This window comes from Homalodisca vitripennis, chromosome 4 (assembly GCF_021130785.1).
Source record: "Homalodisca vitripennis isolate AUS2020 chromosome 4, UT_GWSS_2.1, whole genome shotgun sequence".
Classification (NCBI taxonomy): Eukaryota; Metazoa; Arthropoda; class Insecta; order Hemiptera; family Cicadellidae; genus Homalodisca; species Homalodisca vitripennis.
The window spans coordinates 157,104,620-157,129,621 of NC_060210.1; the positions used below are offsets into that span (position 1 = coordinate 157,104,620).

At 35.4% G+C, this 25,002-nt stretch overlaps 1 protein-coding gene across 3 annotated transcripts in view; it reads left to right on the top strand.

Annotated features, from left to right (window-relative positions):
- The window catches only part of LOC124360389 (protein sickie), a 195,822-nt gene that overhangs the window by 42,778 nt on the left and 128,042 nt on the right, over positions 1-25,002 (top strand). For all 3 annotated transcript variants that reach the window (XM_046813988.1, XM_046813989.1, XM_046813990.1), the window contains exon 4: positions 16,310-16,527. In XM_046813988.1, coding sequence (XP_046669944.1) covers positions 16,310-16,527 — 218 coding nt within the window. The remainder of the gene's footprint in view (positions 1-16,309; positions 16,528-25,002) is intronic.

Below are 25,002 nucleotides of genomic sequence, written 5' to 3' on the forward strand. Positions count from 1 at the left end.
CTACTGAGTGAATATGATACGTATTGTCACGACAGGAAGCGCACTAGGGCGCCTGCCGCAATCAAAATTGTTAAAGGGTGTTTTGCTTGGAACGTCCAGAGTGGACATTACTCTAAAAACTTGCGTCCACGTTACTGAATTGGAAATTGAAAGTAGTTTGAACGTCTTCTACAACACTCAACGCCTCCAGCGTCACGTGTGTAGGACCCACTTTGGAGGCGTGGACGCTGGCGACTGTGTGGTGTTAACCTATCGACATCTTTGGAGAGGATATTGGGTGTATCACACATTTAAGTTCTACCAGTACGTACATTAATTAGCATTGCAATTTTCTTCTTAACCAGTGTTGTGACCTCCAGTGTAAAACGGACTTGCTCAAATTGTAGCAAACAGAGCCAATGGTTCGTTGAATTATTATTAGTTAATATTTATTTGTCTTTTCACCTAGTGATTGTGCGAAAATGCGAGAATACAATATTATTATTGCCAACATTATACTTTTGAGAAAGAACATTAAATTGTAGCCTATGAGTCCTTGATTCTTCTGTCTTGGCCTGATAAAACCCAGTCTGTCTATACAGTAATAAAAATTAACTTCGGTTATTACGTAATATTCTCTTGTAAATTGTAAGCATGTATTCATTCGTTATTTATCGTATAAAAAGATTTTAGAGTCTAAGAAAAACCAATGTCACAGAAAAAAGTGATCAACGAGCAATTCAAGTAAAGGGGTCGCTATTGCACTGCGGATTGGGTTGACCCAGACCTACATCGCAATAATTGTGGCTCGGGGCTCGGCGACAGTTATTCTGCAAGAGTGCAGAGATATCGTATTGTGTAACAGTGACCGGGCCAGAACAAAGCTCTCATTCTGATGCAACGCGTGTCGATCTGGTGCGTCGACCCTGCGTCCGCCACCTTGACCGGTGATGTAAGGTCAGGTCGCTGCAGTATTTGCACCCATATCGGGCCGTGGAGGTGATGTGACCCACTTGGGAACTGGTTCCCGAGCCGGCCCAGTCAGTGTCAGTAGTCCAGCCTCCCCGGTGCCTCCTGTGTAGTGTTGTGTCTCGCGTTACTGGAGGATATACGACACCGCCGCGCCGCGCCGTCCCACGCTGCCAGCGCATCCACTTTTTATTATTTCTGGTAAGTATTGTTTTCTTCTAGAAGTGGAGCTTGAAAGTTGATCGCCTTGAGAATAGTTTGTCAATAAACCAGAGTGCTTAATGTGGGGGGAAGTAAACAGCACAACAACATTACAGATGAATTTGAAAAGTTATATGCATAAGAACACGGCAGGGCCTTGTTAAAATCGTACAGTCGCCTATCAGTCCATAATACAACTCTTGATAGCAGGATTCTAGAAACTTGACACTTGGTACCTGTGTTCATTCCTCTTGATCCAAGTAACGACTGTATTGATTTTGGGGTAAAACATTCAAAATTAGAGGTAAAACTAAATTTCTAAAATGTTTACATTGGTCTTATGATTAATTATAATGGAAAAGAGAAAATTGCAGAGTATCAGTCTAAGTAGGTCTCGCATCATGTAAGGTAGTAACACAATGTGATGATACTTTGTTGGATTGCATTGTTAAGTTTTTCGTACTTTCTGTTCAGTCCGTCGACACTCCGTTGTGTCGGTTTATTTAGGGCTAATACAGCTTTATTTCCCTTATCTCGGTTAAATGTAGCCCACAACAGTACCTCGAATTTGCAAGTATTTCCGTTTGCGATTACCCACACATTTCAATTGTTATATTAATCTGTGCACTTAATTTTTTTAATACCAATAAGTGTAGTTGTATTGTGATTGCCTAGTGAAATTCTTTGGGATCTAGCCTTACTTACCTCTTGGTTCATCTAAATAGATACCTAATCCAACCGAATGGTGGTGTTGAATTATAGAAATATAACTACTATACTACGCGATAGTCTTGTAACAGGTAGTTACGACATGTACGTTACTGTAAAATACTTTGTTTGTTAATATATATAATATATATATATATATATATATATATATATATATATATATATATATATATATATATACTAGCTGTTTCCCGCGGCTTCGCACGCTTTTCGTAAGTTTTGCCCGCGTATGAGCATTTCTGGTTGAAGTAAATTATATTTCCAACCCCGATGTAGATTTTACCTTGATGTCACGATCAAGAAAATATGTCAAAAATGTATTGTACATGCATAATGTATTTTATTACAAAGTGGTCTACCACTCAACCTTTAAGTTCAACCAAAAATTTAGTTTAGACAATTATACATCATAAGTTAGCGCCTTCAAATAGTGTTTCACTCTTTAATATACGTATCTATCTCGTAATTGCAGGTTATAATGTGCAGGCGCTTTGAAAACTTTTCTTAATTTTATTCGTTTATATTCACGACATAAGCGAATAATTCAGATAATAACTATCCTATCTTCTAAGTTAGACTAAATTACGGATACATGTGAAATTTAATTGAAATTGGTTCAGTCGTTTTGGAGTTTATTGGCAACATACATCGTGACTCAAGATTTTTATATATATAAGATATATATCCAATAATTTTCGTATAATGGTGATTGGAACTACATAATTTAATTTTGTATGTTAATTATCAATATATTTAGCTCTATAATAGATTTTAATAATATTTTAGTTATTTAACTAATTTTAATAGTGTTTACAGTGTTTTTTAATAAGTATTAAATGTTTATATTATTAATAACGCTTTTTTATGTTTGAAAAAACATACACACGTATTTTACTTAGATTTGTGTTATATTGTAAATTCTTTTTATTGAATATTTTTATCGTTTCTTGGATTTAAACAAATATAAAGCACCATAATATATTTATTTGTATAAAATATTTAGTTTTTTTACTTGTATTTTGTCTGCTTTTTAATTCTTAAAATTTGGCTTAATTTTATGTAGTATAACTATTTTCACCTGTTTCCAAATTGTTCACCTAATATTAGATGGTCAATCAACCTTATAATTAAATTTTTTTTTTAAATACATTTATCAATAATGAACTGGCAAAATACTTAACACTAACATAAACACAGTGTTATTATGGAGCCTACACCCTAAGATTAAATTAGGAGAGTTTCATTTTTTATCTTCAAGACACTAACACCTGATCAAGCCTATTTTATTCTTTACTATAAGGTCAAAAGCTTCTGGTCAACTCTTTCTAAAATGTAACCATCCATCATCACCTATCTATTTGCACACACGTTATAAAAAAGAATACCTACATCAATATGTACGGTTTTCTGTCTAGTGAATGGTATCGATAAATGTATGATATACAAATATAACACGTTACGTGGTAAGTTTTCAAATATTTTCTCAAGAATATCCCTGCATGAGTAAAACACCTGACTACTGCCGTTGCAGTATTTGTGTAAGTACGATAAACAAGTTACCGAGCTGTTTCATGTACAAAATTGCAAATTGACTCCGACAAATTGACTTGAAATTTCTAAGTTCCATTTAAATAGAACTACGTGCATGGAGTGCGCGCCCACGTGAGGTGTAACATCCCTAACACCTGCCCCGTAACTCAGATACGAGAATACAAATCGGCATACATGGTGACCTTCTCCGATCAAGGACATTTCTTTCGTGGAAATTGGTCAGTGGAAATTTCCTGAGCTAATTGAAGCAGATGTATGATAGTAGCTTCGACTTCATGGCCTTGCAACTAGTTGTACTTGTTTTGTTGTTTTCTGTTGAATCTGTGTGGTTACGTTTTGCACGTGAGTAAATTGGTATGATTTTCGAGGAATACTTTCGTATTAAAGATCCGTTTTTATCCCTTTTTGGATTTGTTCTGGCAATTAGCAAATTTGAACGGTATGTGAAAATGACGTATAAGCTAAGACTGTGTGACGCACTCTCACACGCAGTCTGTTTTAAGTAAACTTAAATTTGTCATAAGTGATACTTGCTTTAGTTCCAAAGCTGTTTTAGTAATTCGAGTTTCATATAATTCTAATTGTAATTCTAATTTCACTCGTTAGGGAGTGAAAACATTGGTGAGGTATAAGTGTAAGTGGAAACCTACAAACTCCCCCTAGAAAATTGAAAATAGGTTAACATGACATCAAGTGCAAAGTGAACACATGATATACTCGATTTCTCCAAAGATTTTATATAAACTATCAAAACAGTAATTATTACTGTAAAAATATATTTCATATATTTATGTATGAGTACCCATCTATGTGGCAAAAGGTGTTTGGATCGTTAATAATGCGTCTACAAACACATCACACACAAAAAATGACGTGATTAACAAAGAGAAGAAAAACGTTGGACTTAGAGTTTAACCTTGAGCAAAACTACCGGAAACGATTGTGCAAGAAGAGAAACGATTGTTGGAAAACAATCAGCGTAATTAGTTTAATGCCTTACAGAAAGAACCTGCACCACGCAAATTGATTCTACTTCGCAGTCCATAGAACTTTATCTTCTGAAGAAGTATAATATTGTAGCATATATACAGTTAAAGCTCTGGGGATATCACATATCTAAGTGTGTTACCATCATTATGTGGTAAATTGATTACGTATAAATCTAAACGAGACATTGGGCCGTTAGCACAAAAAACCCTAATTACTATAATTATTAGTAATTTGTACTATACAGTTTGTAGTACCCTCGTTCTCAGTTTGGCAGTCAAAAATTTCAATATAGATTATATTTTGTTGCATGGTAATTTGTGTGGTCAAGATATATCTATATGATGTATCTGGAGATATCTCCTCAGTTACATGCTAGTAACATTTCGCCCAAGGCCTTCTGGACAGATATATAGATTTCATGTGATGAGCGGAATTGTAACTTTAAGACCGAATTCGTCAAAATAACTCGGTGGAATGTTGCCTTTCTTGGCGGGAATAGTCTTTAATTAAGTGCTTCCGCTCTGGCGGTGGCCGATGCAGTTAAAATGAGGACAGAACATCGCCGTTGTGATTATGGAGCGGCCTCTCAAACAATGAGCCACATCGTTTCACGGTCATACTCTGCGGTCCATATCGGTTCCATCTATTGGCTCGAGAAATTGGACTTGACTTGCAGACGGCAAGTAATTTATCACTTGTATCCTGCTGTATGGTTTTAAAAGTATACACGTGACGATTGACATTGAGCCTTCCTGCTCTTGCAAGGAACCAGGCCACCCGGCCATTGCTGGATGTTTGGAAGCCACTTTAAGCCATGCGTTAAGTGAGAGGTTCCTCAACCCTGCCTTAATCTGGGCTCATTTAACTGTAAATAAGGTCTCACTTACAGACCGGCACTGGTCTGACCTTGGCGCTTATATGTACTGTGACGGGGTTGCATGGCTCCACTAATGTTCCGTGAGCAGATTCGCGTGTCTGACCTGACGATGCCGCTGTTGATCCGCCTACGTCGTGGGGAACAAAAATTATGGAGTTTATTTTATAGCTATATAATTATTTATATATGTAATTATTTTGTTTTTTTCTATTGTTGTTTAGTTTAATTTCTTAAGTTATGAATTTAAACTTTATATAGTAGTGGTTCAAGTTCAATATAAAGGCTTGTATCGATGAAATAGTTTGTTGTTGTTTCTTTTATTAAGCATAGTGAGGCCGAAATATATTAAGATTTAAATTATGTTAGCAATGTTACTACGCGGTGTGAAAAGGGGACTTATGGTAGTCATACATACAGGAGTTGTTTCCTTTTTTTCATAATTAACTTTTACATGTTAACTTGTGAATGTACCATACGTTTTCAACAGTTTAAATTAGGTACGTATCGAATACGTGCTGTGTATTCTTTTTTATAGTAATTGGCATATACGTTTTACTAGGATTAAAGCTACACCAATACACAATACACAGCTATGGTGGGAAGAATTGGTTCATTGCGAATGTTGATATAAGTTCTATTTCACCTATATCACAAGGTATATTTTAGTATGAAATTTTAGAATTATATCAAAAAGTAGTTATTAATTTACCACATTAACTTGTATTCCTTACCGTATGGTTGAAATATCTGCATTGGTCTCGTTATGGAACTCTTTAACTCGTTATTTTTAACACAAAACAAACACTGTCTGGGCAGACTGACGGTTTGCGCATTCGATCGAGCAAGCGCTGGACGCAGTATATACAAATACCTGCTCAATTAAATCTGTTTAAAATTAAATGTATTAAATAGTGGTTTACAAAATAACACAACAAGATAAAAGTTAAATTCATACATTGAATAACAATGATTTTTTATGTAATTCTAAAATGTTACACTAAAAATTAGTCCATTTTTACCTAACTCGTATAAAGAATACGTTCTTAATTTGCTCATAAGTCTCCGAGTTATCAATTTTCAAAGTTTCAGTTTGGTTGGAAATTACCAAAAACCGGTACTCTTTTTCGTTGATATTGACATACAAATTAATTATATTCTTTTAATGTCGAAACGTGAAAGTAAAAAGCTAAACTTTTTAGGTTACTACCGTTATTGTAGGTCTACTAGTTCGTTTGTGTTTAGCTTTCAAATTCATCTTTGAATTTTGACCGAGAGTAAGTACGATTGCCATGGTACTCTACTCTTTGGTACTGATTTTACAGAACCCTTTTAGACTGAAGTGGATTCTAGATTCTAGGAACCAAATATTTTACAGAGTTAGATCTTAGACACTACACCAAGGTGAAATGGATCTAAACTTTGCATCGCTACACATATACACTTTGTACTTTAGTGTGTTTTACGACTGTTGTGTTGTCTTCTGGATTTATTCCCATTTATGTGTCATGGTAATAATCTACTCCAAGCGAGCCAGTGTGTTGTTGTTGCCGTAGTGATGGCGGGGTCAACAGGCACGGATGTCCACGTGATGGCCCGCAGGCATCGCGCTGACCGACATAATCGTCGCTACCTGCCCCGGCACATCCGTGATGACATTGTGTCGACCAATATCTACCTGCCCCGGCACATCCGTGATGACATTGTGTCGACCAATATCTACCTGCCCCGGCACATCCGTGATGACATTGTGTCGGCCAATCTACCTGCCCCGGCACATCCGTGATGACATTGTGTCGACCAATATCTACCTGCCCCGGCACATCCGTGATGACATTGTGTCGACCAATATCTACCTGCCCCGGCACATCCGTGATGACGTCGACCAATATCTACCTGCCCCGGCACATCCGTGATGACATTGTGTCGACCAATATCTACCTGCCCCGGCACATCCGTGATGACATTGTGTCGACCAATATCTACCTGCCCCGGCACATCCCGCGACCAATATCTACCTGCCCCGGCACATCCGTGATGACATTGTGTCGACCAGTACCTACATCGTTCTACATGGCAGTCGATCTAACCTGATTGTTAATGTAGTCACTAACTGTCCACTTCCTGTATTACTCTAGTAGCTTACGTGCCCGCTCGGCTGATGATAACGTTTTATTAAGCCGTTAATATGCAATCTCACTAACCACTTTGCGTGTATCAAAAAATTAGTCAAATTTGTTATTAAACAATGTTTTCAATCACGTGACGGTATCCATTTTACTGCAGTTCAACTGTTTAATCTTTAGAAGACTTTTAATATTGACCAAGTAAGATACACTGTGTTATATAATTTACTCCATGTAAACATAACTAGATCATCTGTTATTTTTAAAGAAGATATTAAGTAATTGTTTATACATTCTGATTGAATATTTAAGGTTATCTAGTTGAATTTTGTTGATTAAAGCCTTAGTTTGTAAAAAGGTTTTCTTAGTTTCATTACAATTTAATCAACAATTTTGCTATACTAACTTCAATACTATGTAATGGAAAAACTACTGAAACCTAAGAAATTTGCATGCAGCCCTGAAACAATAAATGCTTCTAAACAATGGAAACATTGGTTTCAAACGTTCAATACATTCATAGAAAATGCTAAAGTTAAAGAAGATAAGAAACTTGGAGTACTAGTGAACTTTCTAACCTATGAAAACTATGAAATTATCAGTGAGTGTAAAGATTACAACAATGCTATACAAACTTTAGAAACATTATTCATACCTAAGAAAAATGTACTTTTTGCTAGACACTTGCTTGCTAATCATAAACAACAAGAAGGAGAATCAATAAATCACTATTTGCAAACGCTTAAATCTCTTAGTAAGGAGTGTGATTTCGTAAATGTCGATGCTAAAACCTATAGTGATGAGTCTATCAGAGATGCCTTTATTAGTGGTTTAAATTCTTCTCAAATCAGACAACGTATTCTGGAACATAACGTTTTAACCTTGGAAAAAGTTGAAGAAATAGCTCTTTCGTTAGAGTCAGCTCAGAAACATGCGGACGCTTATTCCATGACTTCAGGTGTACCTCAATCATATCGTCACAACGTTGATACGAGTAGTAATTTAAAGATTCCTTCAGACAAACTAAAACTCAGGAAGACAATTCTACTGCTGCTGCTGTATCAGCACACGGACTCCGACAGAAATGTTATTTTTGTGGAAGAGCAAGACATATTTCAAGAGATGACTGCGCTGCAAAAGATGCTATTTGTAAAGGTTGCTCGAAAACTGGTCATTTTCTCAGAGTTTGTTTATCTAAGAATCTTAAAAAAGGTAAGATAAATTCAGCCTCTTTAACAACATGTCCCGTAATAACTTCAGCAGTAACACCCAAAGTATTATCTAAAGCAATTGTATCCGGAAATGTAAACGGAATTTCTGCTAAGTTTTTAGTTGATACTGGAAGTTCTGATAGTTTTATTGATAGTAGTTTTGTAAAGGCTAACAACCTTAAAACATTTCCAGAAGTCAAACAGGTGTCGATGGCATCTACGTCACTCGTTTCACCAATTAAAATGGGTATGTTAGGGTAGATCTGTATGTACAAGACAATGCTTACAAACAAATCAAAATGCTTGTAATTGAAAGGTTATGTACTGATTTACTGATAGGACATGATATCATGAAACTACATACAAATGTTACTGTAGACTTTAGGGGACCAAGATCATCTTTCTCCGTTTGTAACGTTGCCTGTGCTAATGTGGAACCACCATCATTATTTCAGCACATGACTAAAGATTGTCGACCTGTTGTGACTAAGACAAGGCGGTTTTTTGGGGAAGATGAAAAATTTATACAATGTGAAATACAGTCTCTTCTGAAAGATGGTGTTATCAAGGAAAGTGTTTCTCCATGGCGAGCTCAAGTGCGCATTACCAAAAATGAAAACCACAAGAAACGACTTGTAATAGACTATTCTCAGACAGTAAATAAATTTACATTATTGGATGCTTATCCTTTGCCAGATATCGAATCACTTGTGTTAAAAATTTCTAAATTTGATACTTTCAGTTCATTGTATTTGTCTAGTGCTTATCATCAGATACCAATTCCAGAGCATGAAAAACAACTTACCGCTTTTGAAGCTAATGGGCAGTTGTATCAGTTCAAACGCATTCCTTTTGGAGTAACCAACGGCGTGTCCGCTTTCCAAAGGACTATAAATAAGATTATTTCAGAAGAAGGACTGGAAGGTACTTTCGCATATATTGATGATGTTACAATAGGAGGAATGGGTAAACAAGATCATGATAAAAATTTAGAAAAGTTTATGGCTGTGGCTAAGAAATACAATCTAACATTGAACCTGAAGAAATGTAAATTTGCTCAAGATACTATATCTATCCTTGGTTATCAAATCAGAAATAGAACTATACGTCCCGACCCAGAGAGATTACAACCACTTTTGGACATGCCTCTGCCTCATGATGCTGCTTCTCTTAAACGAACACTTGGATTGTTATCATACTACTCCAAATGGATACCAAGGTTTTCTGACAAGATTAGAAGTTTAGTAAGCTGTAAGAATTTTCCTATTGAACCAACCTCCATTGCCGCTAGTGATTTTCAAAACATTAAGAAGGATATAGAAAGATCATTTCTTGTGACTGTTGAACCGGAAAATCAATTGATAGTCGAAACTGATGCTTCAGGAGTTGCAATAGCTGCTACACTGAGCCAAAATGGACATCCTGTTGCCTTCTTTTCTAGGACTTTGTCTGAAAGTGAAAAACAACACTCAACAGTAGAAAGAGAAGCACAGGCCATCGTAGAATCTATTAAGAAATGGAGACATTTTTTGTTAGGGAGACGATTTATTCTCTTAACTGATCAAAAAGCTTTGTCATTTATTTTTGACCAAAAAACATTCTAGCAGAATTAAAAACGACAAAATCATGCGCTGGCGACTAGAGCTTTCTCCTTTCTCGTACGACATTCAATATCGACCTGGTAAAGAAAACGTTTCTGCAGACGCACTCTCTCGGATCTGTAATGCCTCTACGACTGACAACAAACTTTTTGAAATGCACCAGGCTCTTTGTCATCCAGGAATAACGCGTTTCTATCACTGGGTACGCAGCAAGAATTTGCCATATTCTTTGAATGAGATCAAATCAATGACTTTATCTTGTCCTATTTGTTCAGAGGTCAAACCTAGATTCCACAAACAAACCAACACATTGATAAAGGCCACTTCACCTTTTGAAAGACTCAATATTGATTTTAAAGGACCACTACCATCGTCAAGTAGAAATCGTTATATGTTAAATATTGTTGACGAGTACTCTCGCTTCCCATTCTCTTACCCCTGCAAAGAGATGACTTCGAGTACTGTGATAGAATGTTTGGAAAACTTGTTCTCTGTTTATGGGAGGCAAATCATTTTTGTCTGATGAAATAACATATCTTCATCAAAAGGGGATTGCTACAAGTTTAACCAGTCCATACAATCCTGCAGGAAATGGACAAATTGAGAGGTATAATGAAATTATATGGAAGACCGTTACACTGTCACTAAAATCCAAAGGACTGGACCAACGGTACTGGGAGTCTGTACTTCCAGAGTCTCTACATTCGATACGCTCTTTACTATGCACAGCAACAAACTGCACTCCACACGAGAGAATGTTCATAAATCCACGCCGATCAACTAAAGGTACTTCACTACCAGCATGGTTACTGCAACCTGGTCCAGTACTAACTAGGCGAAATGTAAGAAGCAGCAAATACGAACCACTAGTTGATGAAGTTGAATTAGTAGAAGCAAATCCACAGTACGCACTAATTCCTTACCCCAATGGAAGAGAATCTACTGTTTCACTAAAACACTTAGCTCCCCGAGGTGATAAAAGTCTAATGGTGACAGACTTATCCAATTGGTCGGAAGAACAGGAGGTGGAGGATGAACATGAAGATGCATCACAAGGAAATAAGGAAGATTCTTCAAGAGACACTGATGTTGAATCTGAACAGTTCAATCAAGAAAATAAAATAGTTTCTCCTCGAAGAGGATCAAGAATAAGAAGGATCCCTGAACGTTTCAATGACTACCTCCTAAATTTAGTGGGGGAGAATGTTATATAATTTACTCCATGTAAACATAACTAGATCATCTGTTATTTTTAAAGAAGATATTAAGTAATTGTTTATACATTCTGATTGAATATTTAAGGTTATCTAGTTGAATTTTGTTGATTAAAGCCTTAGTTTGTAAAAAGGTTTTCTTAGTTTCATTACGCACTGTGATGTTTTTTATAAATTAAAACATGAAATTAATAAAATGAACGACACGGCCTTTTGTCATTCCGAAATTGGACAATATTCTGATATGTACTGACTATTTCTCGTTTAAAATTTTCAAAAATGTAACCTTTATTATAAAACAATTTACAAACTAGTCTAAATTCGTCTGAACTTATGAATGTTGGCAAATTCTTGTCAGATTTGACTTTTGTGTTACTTTCGCTTACATTAAAAAGGTTTCTTTCATTTGCCAGAAACAGGAAATGAGTATTATTTCTCACTGAAAATGAATATGATTTTATTAACATCAGATATAAATAAAAGCGCAACGTTTTATTAGCTGTGTATTCCATCAGCACACTAACAATCTCGTAATCAATCCCATCCATCATAACATCCATATCACCCTACACTGCTCTCCTGATAATTTAAAAACTTCAGTAATTTTGTTTGAAAGCAAAAATTATCAACCAGATTTATGCCTCCTTATCCTCCTTAGGAATACAACACAAGGAACGTAAGGAAACACGCTGGAGCATGTTTCCATATGTTCCAGCGTGTAGGAACTGTATGATTTACCCACCCAAATTAAGCTGGAAACCACTTGAGTGTAGGTCTTGCTAATTTCTTAGTTTATTCACGTTTCACAATTTCATCATTGTGCTCTCCTAATTGTTATAATCGTTACGTACGCGTCTCAATACTCCCCACTCTGAACCGTTCTCAACACACTGTCAGGAATCATTGACCCTGTCCAAGTTCAACTCCACCTAGTCCTATCGCTCGTCCGATCTTCACGTATCTGGCTGGAATACTTCATCCCACTAAATACCTTTCGAGCTCATTGTTCTTATGCCTCTTTTCACTTCTATCTGATTCACGTTTATCTCCGTGCATTAAGTTACCTCTACTTGCACTGAATACCTCAGTCACTATAAATTATTAAGGTAGCTCCTTCCTTTCACAATGTTGTTCCTGTCATCTAATATTAATTAGCTACTAGAAGTTAAATTATATCAGACATAGATTAATACTTTTAGCCGACAACCACTTTCTTACATACTTCCATACCAAGCCATCATGTTTTAATTAACTATTTCACTATTAGTTTTTCATAGACTATTGCACATTTACCATACAAACCACATATAACTAAATTCACTAGGTCTGGGTAGAATAGTCATAAACAATATAATATGTAATATGACAGCAAATTTTTCTTCCTGTCAACTGTTATAAATTATTGTTTGTATTTTGATTTGGAAGCAAGACATTCAAGTTTAGGTTATATTAGTCCATATTGTCTTTACTTCCTTGGCTCGGACCAGATCAGGGAATTGTGTCATCAAATTCAAATTGTTTCAAAATATATATATATATATATATATATATATATATATATATATATATATATATATATATATATATCGTATGGGGGACAAAGGCAGCTATCCATAAATAAATAAATTAAAAATTACAATTATTAAAAAGTACGTAAGAACAAAGTTCTTGAGTCATAAATTAAAAATAATATTAAAATCTCCCGTCACAAAGCTAAATCCAAATTACTGAGCCAGTTTAGAGACCCATCCTCTAAACCACTCAGACCAGCCAGACCACCAGAAAACAATCGCAAAGGGCAGTCGTTTACAATGTGCTCAATTGTCTGAGAGTTTGCGCCACAATCTCTCCACAAGCTAAATCCAAATCCTAATTGTTTCAAAATGTCAGTGAAAGTGATAAAGCAGTGAACTTAGTTTGTTTCGGGATATTAGTGATCCAGATGATCCTGAATATGTCATTTCCAGTGAGAGTAGTGATAGTGAATTGGATCGTAGTTCTGCGAAGAGGAAACGTATAAGTGTTATCATAACCAAGCAAGACGTCATAATTTTGATCAACAACCTACCACAACCCAACCTGTGCCACCAAAGGCTACCGAAGTGCATGTGCTTGATGATACACGCGACTCAGCTCCCACAACCCTTCATGTTGGAGCTCGTAGAAGATTACCAGATCAGTTGAATGTTTTGTGGAATGGTGTATCAGGTAATATAATCAAATTTCCTTATACTATTTCTGGTGGCGTAAACGTTCACATTTTCGAACAGCTGCAGGGAACCCCAAGTGAGCTCGACTGCTACAATATGTTTTTGTAGCTGATTCAGTTATTGAACTTATAGTTTTAGAGACAAACCTATTTGCTGATCAATGAATTGTAAAGGTTACTTTAGAGGAATTCGTTAGTCGACATCAAGACTGGAAGCTTGGAAAAACACATATATGGAGAAAATATGTAAATTTCCAGGGTTTAATCGTGTGGTTTGGATAGGAAAAAACATCATTTCAAAAGAAATGGTCGAGAAACCCGTTGTATGAGAATAAAATTAGTAAAGCTATGCCCCGAAATCCTTTTGAGCTGCTGCTACGTTTGCTGAAGTTGTACAAAATTCAGGTTCTTTTTGAACAATACATTTCAAAATGCATACATTCCCCATGAGAGTGTTTGTATCCATGAAGCAATGATAACATACCGAGGTAGATTGGGGCTTAGACAACATATTCCTGGCAAAAAACATAAATTTGGTTTAAAATTGTTCACGCCTTCCTTACAAAGTGTGTATGTGGAATGTGAAACTGTATGCTGGCTAGAAAACTACTTCAGAGAAACTGTGTACTAATGTTTTCATGAAACTAATAGTACCATTGCTTATCTCGGGAAGAACTCTTGTAACTTATAACTTTTATACAAGTGTAGAATTGACTCACCAGCTAAATTAAAAAGAAACTCACCTTACAGGTACTTTGAACAAAAAAGGAATACAACCCTCAACCGATTGTGTTCGCTAAGCTCTCGAGAGAAGAAATGGTTACACTGCAGCGTGATAAGAAATGTATTGTAGGCAAATGGAAAGATAAGAGATGTGCTATTTCCTTCAACAAAGGCTGTCCCTGTCTTGATTGAAGTACCATCTCAACGGGGAACCATCAAGAAACCATCAACAATGTCGGAGTACAACACTGTCAAGTCTTGCATGGATTTATCAGATCAATTAGCGTGCTATGCCACAACAGTTCGCAAGGTGTGAAGTGGTATCGAAAAGCGGCAATGAAGCTGCTTACTAATAAACAGTAGTAAATACTTATGTGTTTTATAAAACAATAACTAACAAATCTAAATTTCAAACCACCGAACTTCGCGTGAAGTTAGCAACATCGATGGTTTTTCGGAGAGTCACTACAAAGTAAGTAATAATACTCCAAGAAATAGCAATGTTCGTAAGCATGGGTTAATGGAACTTGAAGGATATAAAACAGGTCCGGGTACTTTGTGTTACACTAAACTGATGGAATGTTATTGCAGAGCAACTGCAGATAAACAAACTAAACAAGTGTATACTAAGTGTGGTGATTGATTGTCCTGGCATTAACTTTATGTGTTTTGCATGTTTCTGTGATAAATATACATCGTATCTGAAAATCTATGATCCATTGAAAACACGTGACAAGTGTACAACATAATTATCAGGATACTTCAGAGTGACATTCTCAATATTACTTTTTGAAACTTATTATTTAGTTCCTAACAAGTATTTCCTACAGAACTTTTTATACAAAATGTTATTTTAACATTACTAGTTATTACACATTATAATTTTTACAACCTGATAATATAATTATTTTATTATCCAAACTAATAATTAGCACTTCTTTTTGTTCCTTCCATTTCCTTACAATTTTTAATCTTGTACTGTAATCTTTAATGTGTATCACATTTATACACATTGTATAATTAACCTATTTATACAGGTTGAGCCAACTTTTCAGCTATGTAATAAACTAGAAGGGATTTTCAAAAGTGTTATTCATAAGAACAATAATAGCCTGGTGTGATGTACACAGCAGTTAACATTGCTGGAAGGAAATTTTTTTATCAGACTATTACACATTGCCTGAGAAGAAAGCGTTGTGTGTACATGTTAATACACATGGCAGTTAGAGTGATTCACGTTTATATCCATGCTTTAAGTTACCTCTACTTGCAAACCTTACCTCAGTCACTATAGTAAAATCTTAAAAATGTTCTTTCAAAATGTTGTTCCTGTCATCCAATAATAGTTAGATGCTAGAAGTAATTTACTCGTATATCAAGGATAGTTTAAAGTAGTGTCTTATTGTAGATGCTCTGAATATTACGCCAATATATTTAGTGAATCATAAATGTAATAGATTATGAATTGTTTGTGCGTTTCTTCTAATTCAAGTTGAATAAACGTGCCCCTCTTCGTTTCATTAATTTCCCCACCCAAACATTAACAGATGTAGAAATAATGTGTTTATGGAACATACTACCTCAAGAACATTATAATGTCAAGAAAATTTAGACGTAATTTAAGTTAGAACTGTTACCTTATAGAGTACAAATATTAACTGTGTTAACTATCAGGATTCAGAGCAAAAATATTTTATTATAAGCGGTGCCTTTTTAACTTTTTACTGATTTGTTTTTTTGTATATTACAGAAGCTCGACGAAAGTATCCGACATGAAGTTCGTGATTGAATTACTAAACGTACTAAACTAAGAATTTTTTTATAAAAACTTTCGAAAATGATGACTGTGTATGCTATGATGAGAATGCTGTGGCTGCGCTTCAGTGGTGATTGCTTTCCCAGTTTCTTAATCAACTCGTATCCTTGTTGCAGACGGAGAACGTGAAGGCTTGCCTGACGCTGCTCAGTCGCCTGGGGGTGGCGCTGGACGGCATCACCGCCAAGGACGTTCGCGATGGCAACCTGAAAGCGATCCTGGGCCTTTTCTTCGCTCTCTCCAAGCACAAGCAGCAGCAGAAGCAGCAGACTCAGCAGCAGCTAGTTGAGCGTGACAAGCAACAGAAGCTGATCGGTCAAAACATGAACTCCAGGTAAGACGTGGTCATATCTATTGACTGAAGTGTTGTTCCAGATTTCATAGTAAATATATTCGAAGAATTCCGATTACGCAATAATGTTCAAATATACCTTTGTGTGCCTTTTTTGTATATAAAGCATAATTGAGTACGTTTCTTGATTGATTTCTTTTTAATTGTAATTATTCAGTGCAATTGTAATGCCTTCCAGATTGTATCTTTGTTTCCATCTATTCTTTTCCTTGAATATTATGGTTCAGCTGGTACCACTTCTATGTAAATAAAGTAAAGGCTAACTTATTTCGACTAAGAGATAATACTATCATAGACTTGATGTAATCTTCGGGATTCTCTTAGAGCATCTTGGACATGGAAACGAATAATTAAAAGTTTGCTTTCTGCAAATAATATTATTTTGTATCATGCAAATGAAAGCGAAACGGGAAGTCATGAAACTACTTGTATTATAAGATGTGAGGTTTTTAAGTGTTACATGAGGATTCGCCTATGGTGTCTTATGTTTAATCTATTTAAGTCATAAACATTAATATGCCTGTTACATTTATAAATTTTCTCTCAGCATGGTTACATTTTGGAACAGGAGGTGGAACTGCCGACTGTATTTCAGGAATTGCACTTTCTTCTCATTGACAATAAATTAATCATAATCACTCGTAAGTCACAATCACAAATATAAGTTTCAGTGTACACATTATCAAAATTTTAAACATAATTTATCTATTCAATGATTTTATTTTCTATAATTATTTGAAGATGGATCAATTTTGTTATTGTTTTTAAACTTTGCTTATTGCTTGAGTATTTTCAATGCTGACATGAGTGCTCTTATCGGGAAAGTGTACAGGGATACTGAGAACTTTTGAAAAGTGTTTTGCTTGAAGCATCGACTACTGTAGATAAAGTATCATCACCATGTACACTTTGAGGTATTGTGGTATTTATTCAGCTACATCTCAGGTGGGATTTTCTCAGATTATTAGGAATGTAGTTAGGGGTAGAGGGTAGATTTTCGGAAACCTCGCTATAGCGCAGGTGCATCTTTCTTTGTGTGGGCTCATTCTGTAGGCTTCAGCTGATCAAGATCCGGTTTTATTGTGAGGTCGGATTACACGTATCACTACAGTATGACATTGTAATACTATTATTATTACGCTAGAAAATAATTATTGTTCATTTGATATCAGAAAATGCTTCAATTTGATGCATTGAAGATAAATTTAAATGGGCTCGTTAAATACATTTGTTGTAGTTACTTCTACAGATTCTAATATGGTCAGTTATTATTAGTGTAATACTGTTCTACTTAACTGGTTTACTATTTGGGATATTTTAATTTGTGTTAATAATAACGAAAAATCAACGTTCAAATATACTGTAATACAGCGTACTCATTGTCCTAGTCCTACAATTTTATAGTGTTCTTAAATTTTCTCCACCATGACTTTAAAATTACCATTATTTCTTCAAACAATAACTTCAAATAGTACCAACGAAAACTAACAAACACATTTACAAGCTTTAAAGGCAATGACATACGTTTTCCTATTATTTTGTATTCAACACGTCATTATAACTTCCTCCAAATAAAACCCACATTTAAATAAATCTAACATCTAAATTCGGTTCTGATTTTATTTCGATTTGGTTTTGTTCTGTTCCAGTAGCAACGATTCTTTAAGCATTTATAATAAATCAATTAATGCAGTACACTCACACAGATCAGTTTCACTTACCAGACATTTCTAAGTTCGAAATTAAACCTATTTTATCGAGCATAGCCTATTTCACTCTGGATTTGAAAAGTGTTTGAAGAGATTGATTCACAAAATGCAAACGAGTCTTTGAGCTGGTGTCGACTCCCTAAACTACGTTTGTGACTCACGGCTTTAGTAAAGACGAAGTAATTTAGTATTACGAGTATAATGATACCCATATTAGTAAGTGCAAAGTAACTTACAAATTCCAAAATTACACACAATTTTACAGTACAAATTCTTTTAATTAGTATATATATTCATGCTGCTAATTGCGTCTCGATATCAACACGCAGTCTACGGCCATGTGGAGATCATTTCCTGTCTTCGTATATATGTGTGTGATCTGTATTTCTACGAGGAAATAAATATTCATTCATTCATTACTCATTGAAACATTAAGTTTAATAGTAGGATAAAGCTATGAATAACTAGGTGGTGAGTGAACACTCAGTACATTAAATCATCGACCAATCTGAAAAGAAAATTAGACAAAATGTAAGTGTGAATAAGATAGTATGAAGACTAGTTTTGTCTAAAGAGAAAGCAATTCCAGAGAAGAATTCATGTAGGCACTATCAATACGAACCTTCTCTTATTTCCTTAAACTTTACATTTATCCCCATTTCTCACTGATGTTAACTAATATCTCTATCACGTGTTTACAGTATATCAAAAATATATTGTCTTACAAAGTTTATTCTGTACTAGCTGCAATGTGGAATGAGAAAAATGGTTTTACAATAATGATATAAATAGTCTTCGCGATTTAAAACCAGCCATGAAGTGTAATTAATTTAAAGGCTAAATTTTCTATATCAATATCGGTTTCATTTAACGAACTTGATCATGAATTTTTGAATAAGACATCCTGATAATATCATAAACGCGAAAGTGCCTTTATTTGTTTATTTTGTTTTCACGCGTAAACTACCCAACTGATTATACTTAAATTTTACGTAAACATTCTTAGGGTTCCTGGGATGAACATAGGCCTGTTCTTATTTAGAAAATCCCTCTGGGCTAATATTGTCGGGACAATAAAGTAAACTCAAATGTCACAACATAAATACATTAGACCGTTAATGAAAATAGCCTGGAGTAGACGCTTTTTGGTTTTAGGCCGAAGTAGGCTTCTTAGTTCTACGTGTTTACATATATTTATCAGAACAACATGGGGAATTCCAATTTCCTTGGCATAAATTTATTTATTTACAATCTGAGCAATTAGAGAAGAACAATAAGTAAATATTATATACAGAAACAACATTAACAATTATAATTGAATTAGATGTTAACCATTGTTAACACTACCGTAAGGACCTATAGGGTAGTTCCAGATACGTCTTTAGAATTATCAAGTAGGTGTACCGCAAGGTGTTTTGGGTGATCTAATCTTGAAAGATAATTGCGCCTGAATTTGATAATTTTTTCTTTGACTCTTGGGTTGTTCAAAACTTGATGTAACGTTTTATTGGATACATACCAAAGTGCTTTTGACATTTTTCTTAATACTTTTGAGATTTATACAGTTGAAATGATTATTCTTATATGGCACTGGAAGTGTGTGTGTGTGTGTGTGTGTGTGTGTGTGTGTGTGTGTGTGTGTGTGTGTGTGTGTGTGTGTGTGTGTGTGTGTGTGTGTGTGTGTGTGTGTGTGTGTGTGTGTGTGTGCGCGCGCGCGCGCGCGCTATGTAAATACATTAGACTAGTAGTGAATCAAAACAATCGGAAACAGACACTTTATTAGCGAAGTAGGCTTCTTAGTCCTAAATAGGTAAATATATTTTCTTCGTCGGGACAATGAGGCTGAACTCATCTATGGCGCTGAAAATATTATGGTCTCGTATGAGACCGGAAGAAGATCACAATAGCTGGAAATAAGGGGTTTTTTTATCTGAAGTATTTTTTTCAGATTTCGTGATGGGGGCAACGAGGCAAATTTAGTTGTGATATAGGAAATATAAGTAACTTGAACCAGAATTGCTCATATACACGCCAAACTTTATATAAGAGTTAGTTCCTCGATATCTGATCGCCTAACCATGAACACTGAAATAATATGAACCTGATCATATGCCTACTTACGTTTGAAACATATCATAGAGAACCATCATATTACATCATTACGTCAAGTGCTTTGACACAGTAGGCTAAGGATTCTGATTTTGTTTAAACCCCGTGAGAAGCCGCGGGTAACAGCTAGTTCTATACAATCTATACCAATCCTCTATCTTGATCATCCTATCTTTGATCATCTTGATTATCTCTATCACGTCGTTTAACGAACTTGATCATGAATTTCTGAATTACTATGAATTCTGTCGTAGAACTGTCCAGTTGTACAACAATCACCTTTCTCTCTCACAGCGGAAGCCTTAGAGAGAGTAATCTGCACTTCAAGACTCTATCCTCTTTGTTTTTAAATCAAAGACGTTTGAAAAATACTAAAATTTAATAGAATAATTATTTGTTTAATGTTTATAATAATTGATGATAGGTGGTTTGAAACGATAAGAGGTTTTCAAAATGAAAACAAGGCATGTTTTTATATTTGCTATGACAGCTACAAACATTATCGATTTACAAAAGGTAAACAAATATTTTAGCTATGGGTATTAGGGAACAACGGATAAGCATTTGACATTGAGTCGTTTGGTCACGCAGATGTAATCGTTTCCTGTGAGAGAACGAAGAATTTGCACGAAACGTTCATTTCCGCAATTATCTTTATGCTTATTTTTCATTCTCCTTTTCATATTTAAGACTGCCAGTATAATTGTAACGCTGTATGTATTTCACAGTACAGTACCAAACTGACCAACCTTATCGGCGAGTAGGTCTCGCCTCCTTGATCATGGTTAGTTAGTAGGTCTCTTTTTAGAGGGATTGAAGTGTAAGCAGTGTTCAGTGAATGATGCCAATCAACCCCGTTTTAACCTTAATGCGGGAACTATAAAAAAAACTACAAATACTATATTGATACAGTATTGATATCTGTATACGGATCAATGTGCAGATACAAATCTGATCCGTAAAATAATGCCGCTTCATTATAATTTACAAGGCCAGAACACTGACAGGAAGTAGCACGAGATCCGGGGGGTGTTACATTACATCAGTTGTGCGGATAACTGGTACCGTGGGGAGACATAACAACCCCCCCTCCACCCGTCAACCACTTCACCTCCTGCCTACACGTCACGGCCACTCGTACCGTACCACCACTACACCACGTACAGCGTTCACACAATTATTGTTAATTTTAAATGTGTTTTCATATATATCACTTAATGGGTCACTTCACATTTAAAAATGTTGAGTCGTCCTCCTTGAAATGGAAAAGTTGTAACAGTGACTAAAATATTCACTTCTATTCCCTATAAAGCTGTTCCAAGTTCCTTCCCTCCATCTTTATCCATCAAAAACTAAACAGAGTATATCCAGACTTTTAACTCACACTATATATTAGACTAAAATAATTCTTAATATATACCACACAGGTATTTAGAGGATACTGTCCCTTGTTTAAAATGTATTAATGATTATGCTTTATATGAAATAATAACAAGATTTCAGACATTTACTTTCAATAAATGTTAGAGCACTACGTCTCTAGGACGGAATCATTCCTTTTTCAGGTGTCAAAAACTCAATATACTCGTACACTGTGGTGTGTATGTTTTTGTGTAATGCAACTGTATTTTGAAGTCTTGCGGTTAGTGATTTTTCATACAGCTATGCGCCTAAAGCTATGCCTGAATATGTTCAACGTTCAACTACTTCTGTTGCCAAGGTTTTGACTTTGCGAGTCCATCGTTATATGGTTTGTTTTTGCTTTCATATGTATTCAGTTTTTGTTTTTGATACCTAAAAAAGAGGATAGATTCCAATTCTCTATATTCTGTTTTGTAACACTTAAAGATCGGAAATGTCTGGAATCTTTTCAAAATAAAATTGTTGAATAATTGAAATGTAAAATTATTATTTGAGTTATTAATTAACTGATTATTTAATTTAACGTCCGCTTTTTATCATCAGGTTTACGTTTTGATAGAAAAATGTTTATAATGAAGGATAATCATGCAGGAAAAATGTTAAACTAGAAACAACATCGAATTCTACAGAAAGCACATTATTATCAATTATATACACAGTTTTTTAAATGTAAATATTGAATATACTGCACGAATAGAAACAAGCTACGTTCAGAATGTGCACTTAATCAGACCCCAATCACAATAATTACACTGCTATGCTGTCAACGTCCTAAATATTGAATATACTGCACGAATAGAAACAAGCTACGTTCAGAATGTGCACTTAATCAGACCCCAATCACAATAATTACACTGCTACGCTGTCAACGTCCTAAATATTGAAATATACTGCACGAATAGAAACAAGCTACGTTCAAAATGTGCACTTAATCAGACCCCAATCACAATAATTACACTGCTACGCTGTCAACGTCCTAAATATTGAATATACTGCACGAATAGAAACAAGCTACGTTCAGAATGTGCACTTAATCAGACCCCAATCACAATAATTACACTGCTACGCTGTCAACGTCCTAAATATTGAATATACTGCACGAATAGAAACAAGCTACGTTCAGAATGTGCACTTAATCAGACCCCAATCACAATAATTACACTGCTACGCTGTCAACGTCCTAAATATTGAATATACTGCACGAATAGAAACAAGCTACGTTCAGAATGTGCACTTAATCAGACTCCAATCACAATAATTACACTGTTACGCTGTCGTCAACGTCCTAAATATTGAATATACTGCACGAATAGAAACAAGCTACGTTCAGAATGTGCACTTAATCAGACCCCAATCACAATAATTACACTGCTATGCTGTCAAACGTCCTAAATATTGAATATACTGCACGAATAGAAACAAGCTACGTTCAAAATGTGCACTTAATCAGACCCCAATCACAATAATTACACTGCTACGCTGTCAACGTCCTAAATATTGAATATACTGCACGAATAGAAACAAGCTACGTTCAGAATGTGCACTTAATCAGACCCCAATCACAATAATTACACTGCTATGCTGTCAACGTCCTAAATATTGAATATACTGCACGAATAGAAACAAGCTACGTTCAGAATGTGCACTTAATCAGACCCCAATCACAATAATTACACTGCTATGCTGTCAACGTCCTAAATATTGAATATACTGCACGAATAGAAACAAGCTACGTTCAGAATGTGCACTTAATCAGACCCCAATCACAATAATTACACTGCTATGCTGTCAACGTCCTAAATATTGAATATACTGCACGAATAGAAACAAGCTACGTTCAGAATGTGCACTTAATCAGACCCCAATCACAATAATTACACTGCTATGCTGTCAACGTCCTAAATATTGAATATACTGCACGAATAGAAACAAGCTACGTTCAGAATGTGCACTTAATCAGACCCCAATCACAATAATTACACTGCTATGCTGTCAACGTGTTACGGTTGACGCCTGAAGCAATAGTAACATTCTGTTGACATTTGCCGACAGCCGTGGTTAATACTAATTGTAGAGTCACTGTATTGATTGTTGTGCACCATAATTACTGGTACATCCACTTTTTCGTGTACACATGGTATTGTGTAGCCTGTGTATTGCCATTGTATAGCATGACATGGTGTTGTATATGCCTTATAAAAGAATGTACAAAGTATTACAACGCTACCAACACTATAAAATAATGTTTTCAAACAACTTTACCATACTTGAATTAACAATACGGGCGGCAAGGTTTCCACTTGTTAATTCACCTCAAATTAATATCAGGTCAGAATTTTCTATCCTTATCACACATAGGAGACATGCGTACTGTCTTTTACCTGTATTATTAGAGTTCATTTTGTACGAATTTGACTCAGGTTATCTAGCTTAAACACAACAGATATTTGCTGCGTTCACAATCCGTTTTTCTCACCTAGTAGAATTACCTCACATGTGTCTCTAATCAAATCATAATTATTTGTACATAAGTTATACACATCACGAAAAGAAAACCACGTAAACCTTAACATCGGCCTGAACGTTCCAGAAATGCAGTTTCTTTGTTCACCCACTCTCTTGTCCTATCGTTTAGAGGTTTGAATAACACTGAATTGAGTTTATAAGTAGTATAAAAGCAATGTAGTATTTGGCGTGTTGAAAGTTTCTTTTTGTAAAGCAGACTACAAATCTATTATCTACATTAGTTCTATTTGGTTAAAATTGATTTTTATTATAGAGCGCTATTCAAAATAATGGTGCATACATAAGGTTAATGTGTTTACAGACGATTTATTTAATCGTGAAAACTCCATAACCAAATTAATGTACATTACAACAATTTTAATACGCGCTACAGAGGGAAGTTAGTGGCCCTGCAACTATCCAGACGATATTCCACCTCTGCCCCAAACGCTACAACATGTTCTGTGTTAAAGAGGGCTTTTTCCGTTTTGCGCTGTCTTGAGCCTTGCAGGTTTTGAGACAAGGACGATACACTTTGTCTTTGACGAACATTGGTTCGTGTGTATGTTTTTTTTTGTAGTGCAACTGTATTTTGAAGTCTTGCGGGTAGTGATTTTTCATACAGCTATGCGCCTTCTATGCTTGAATATGTTCAACGTTTCCTTGTATTGACAAGAAAAAAATGCAAGGAGTTACGTCAGACGATCGTGGC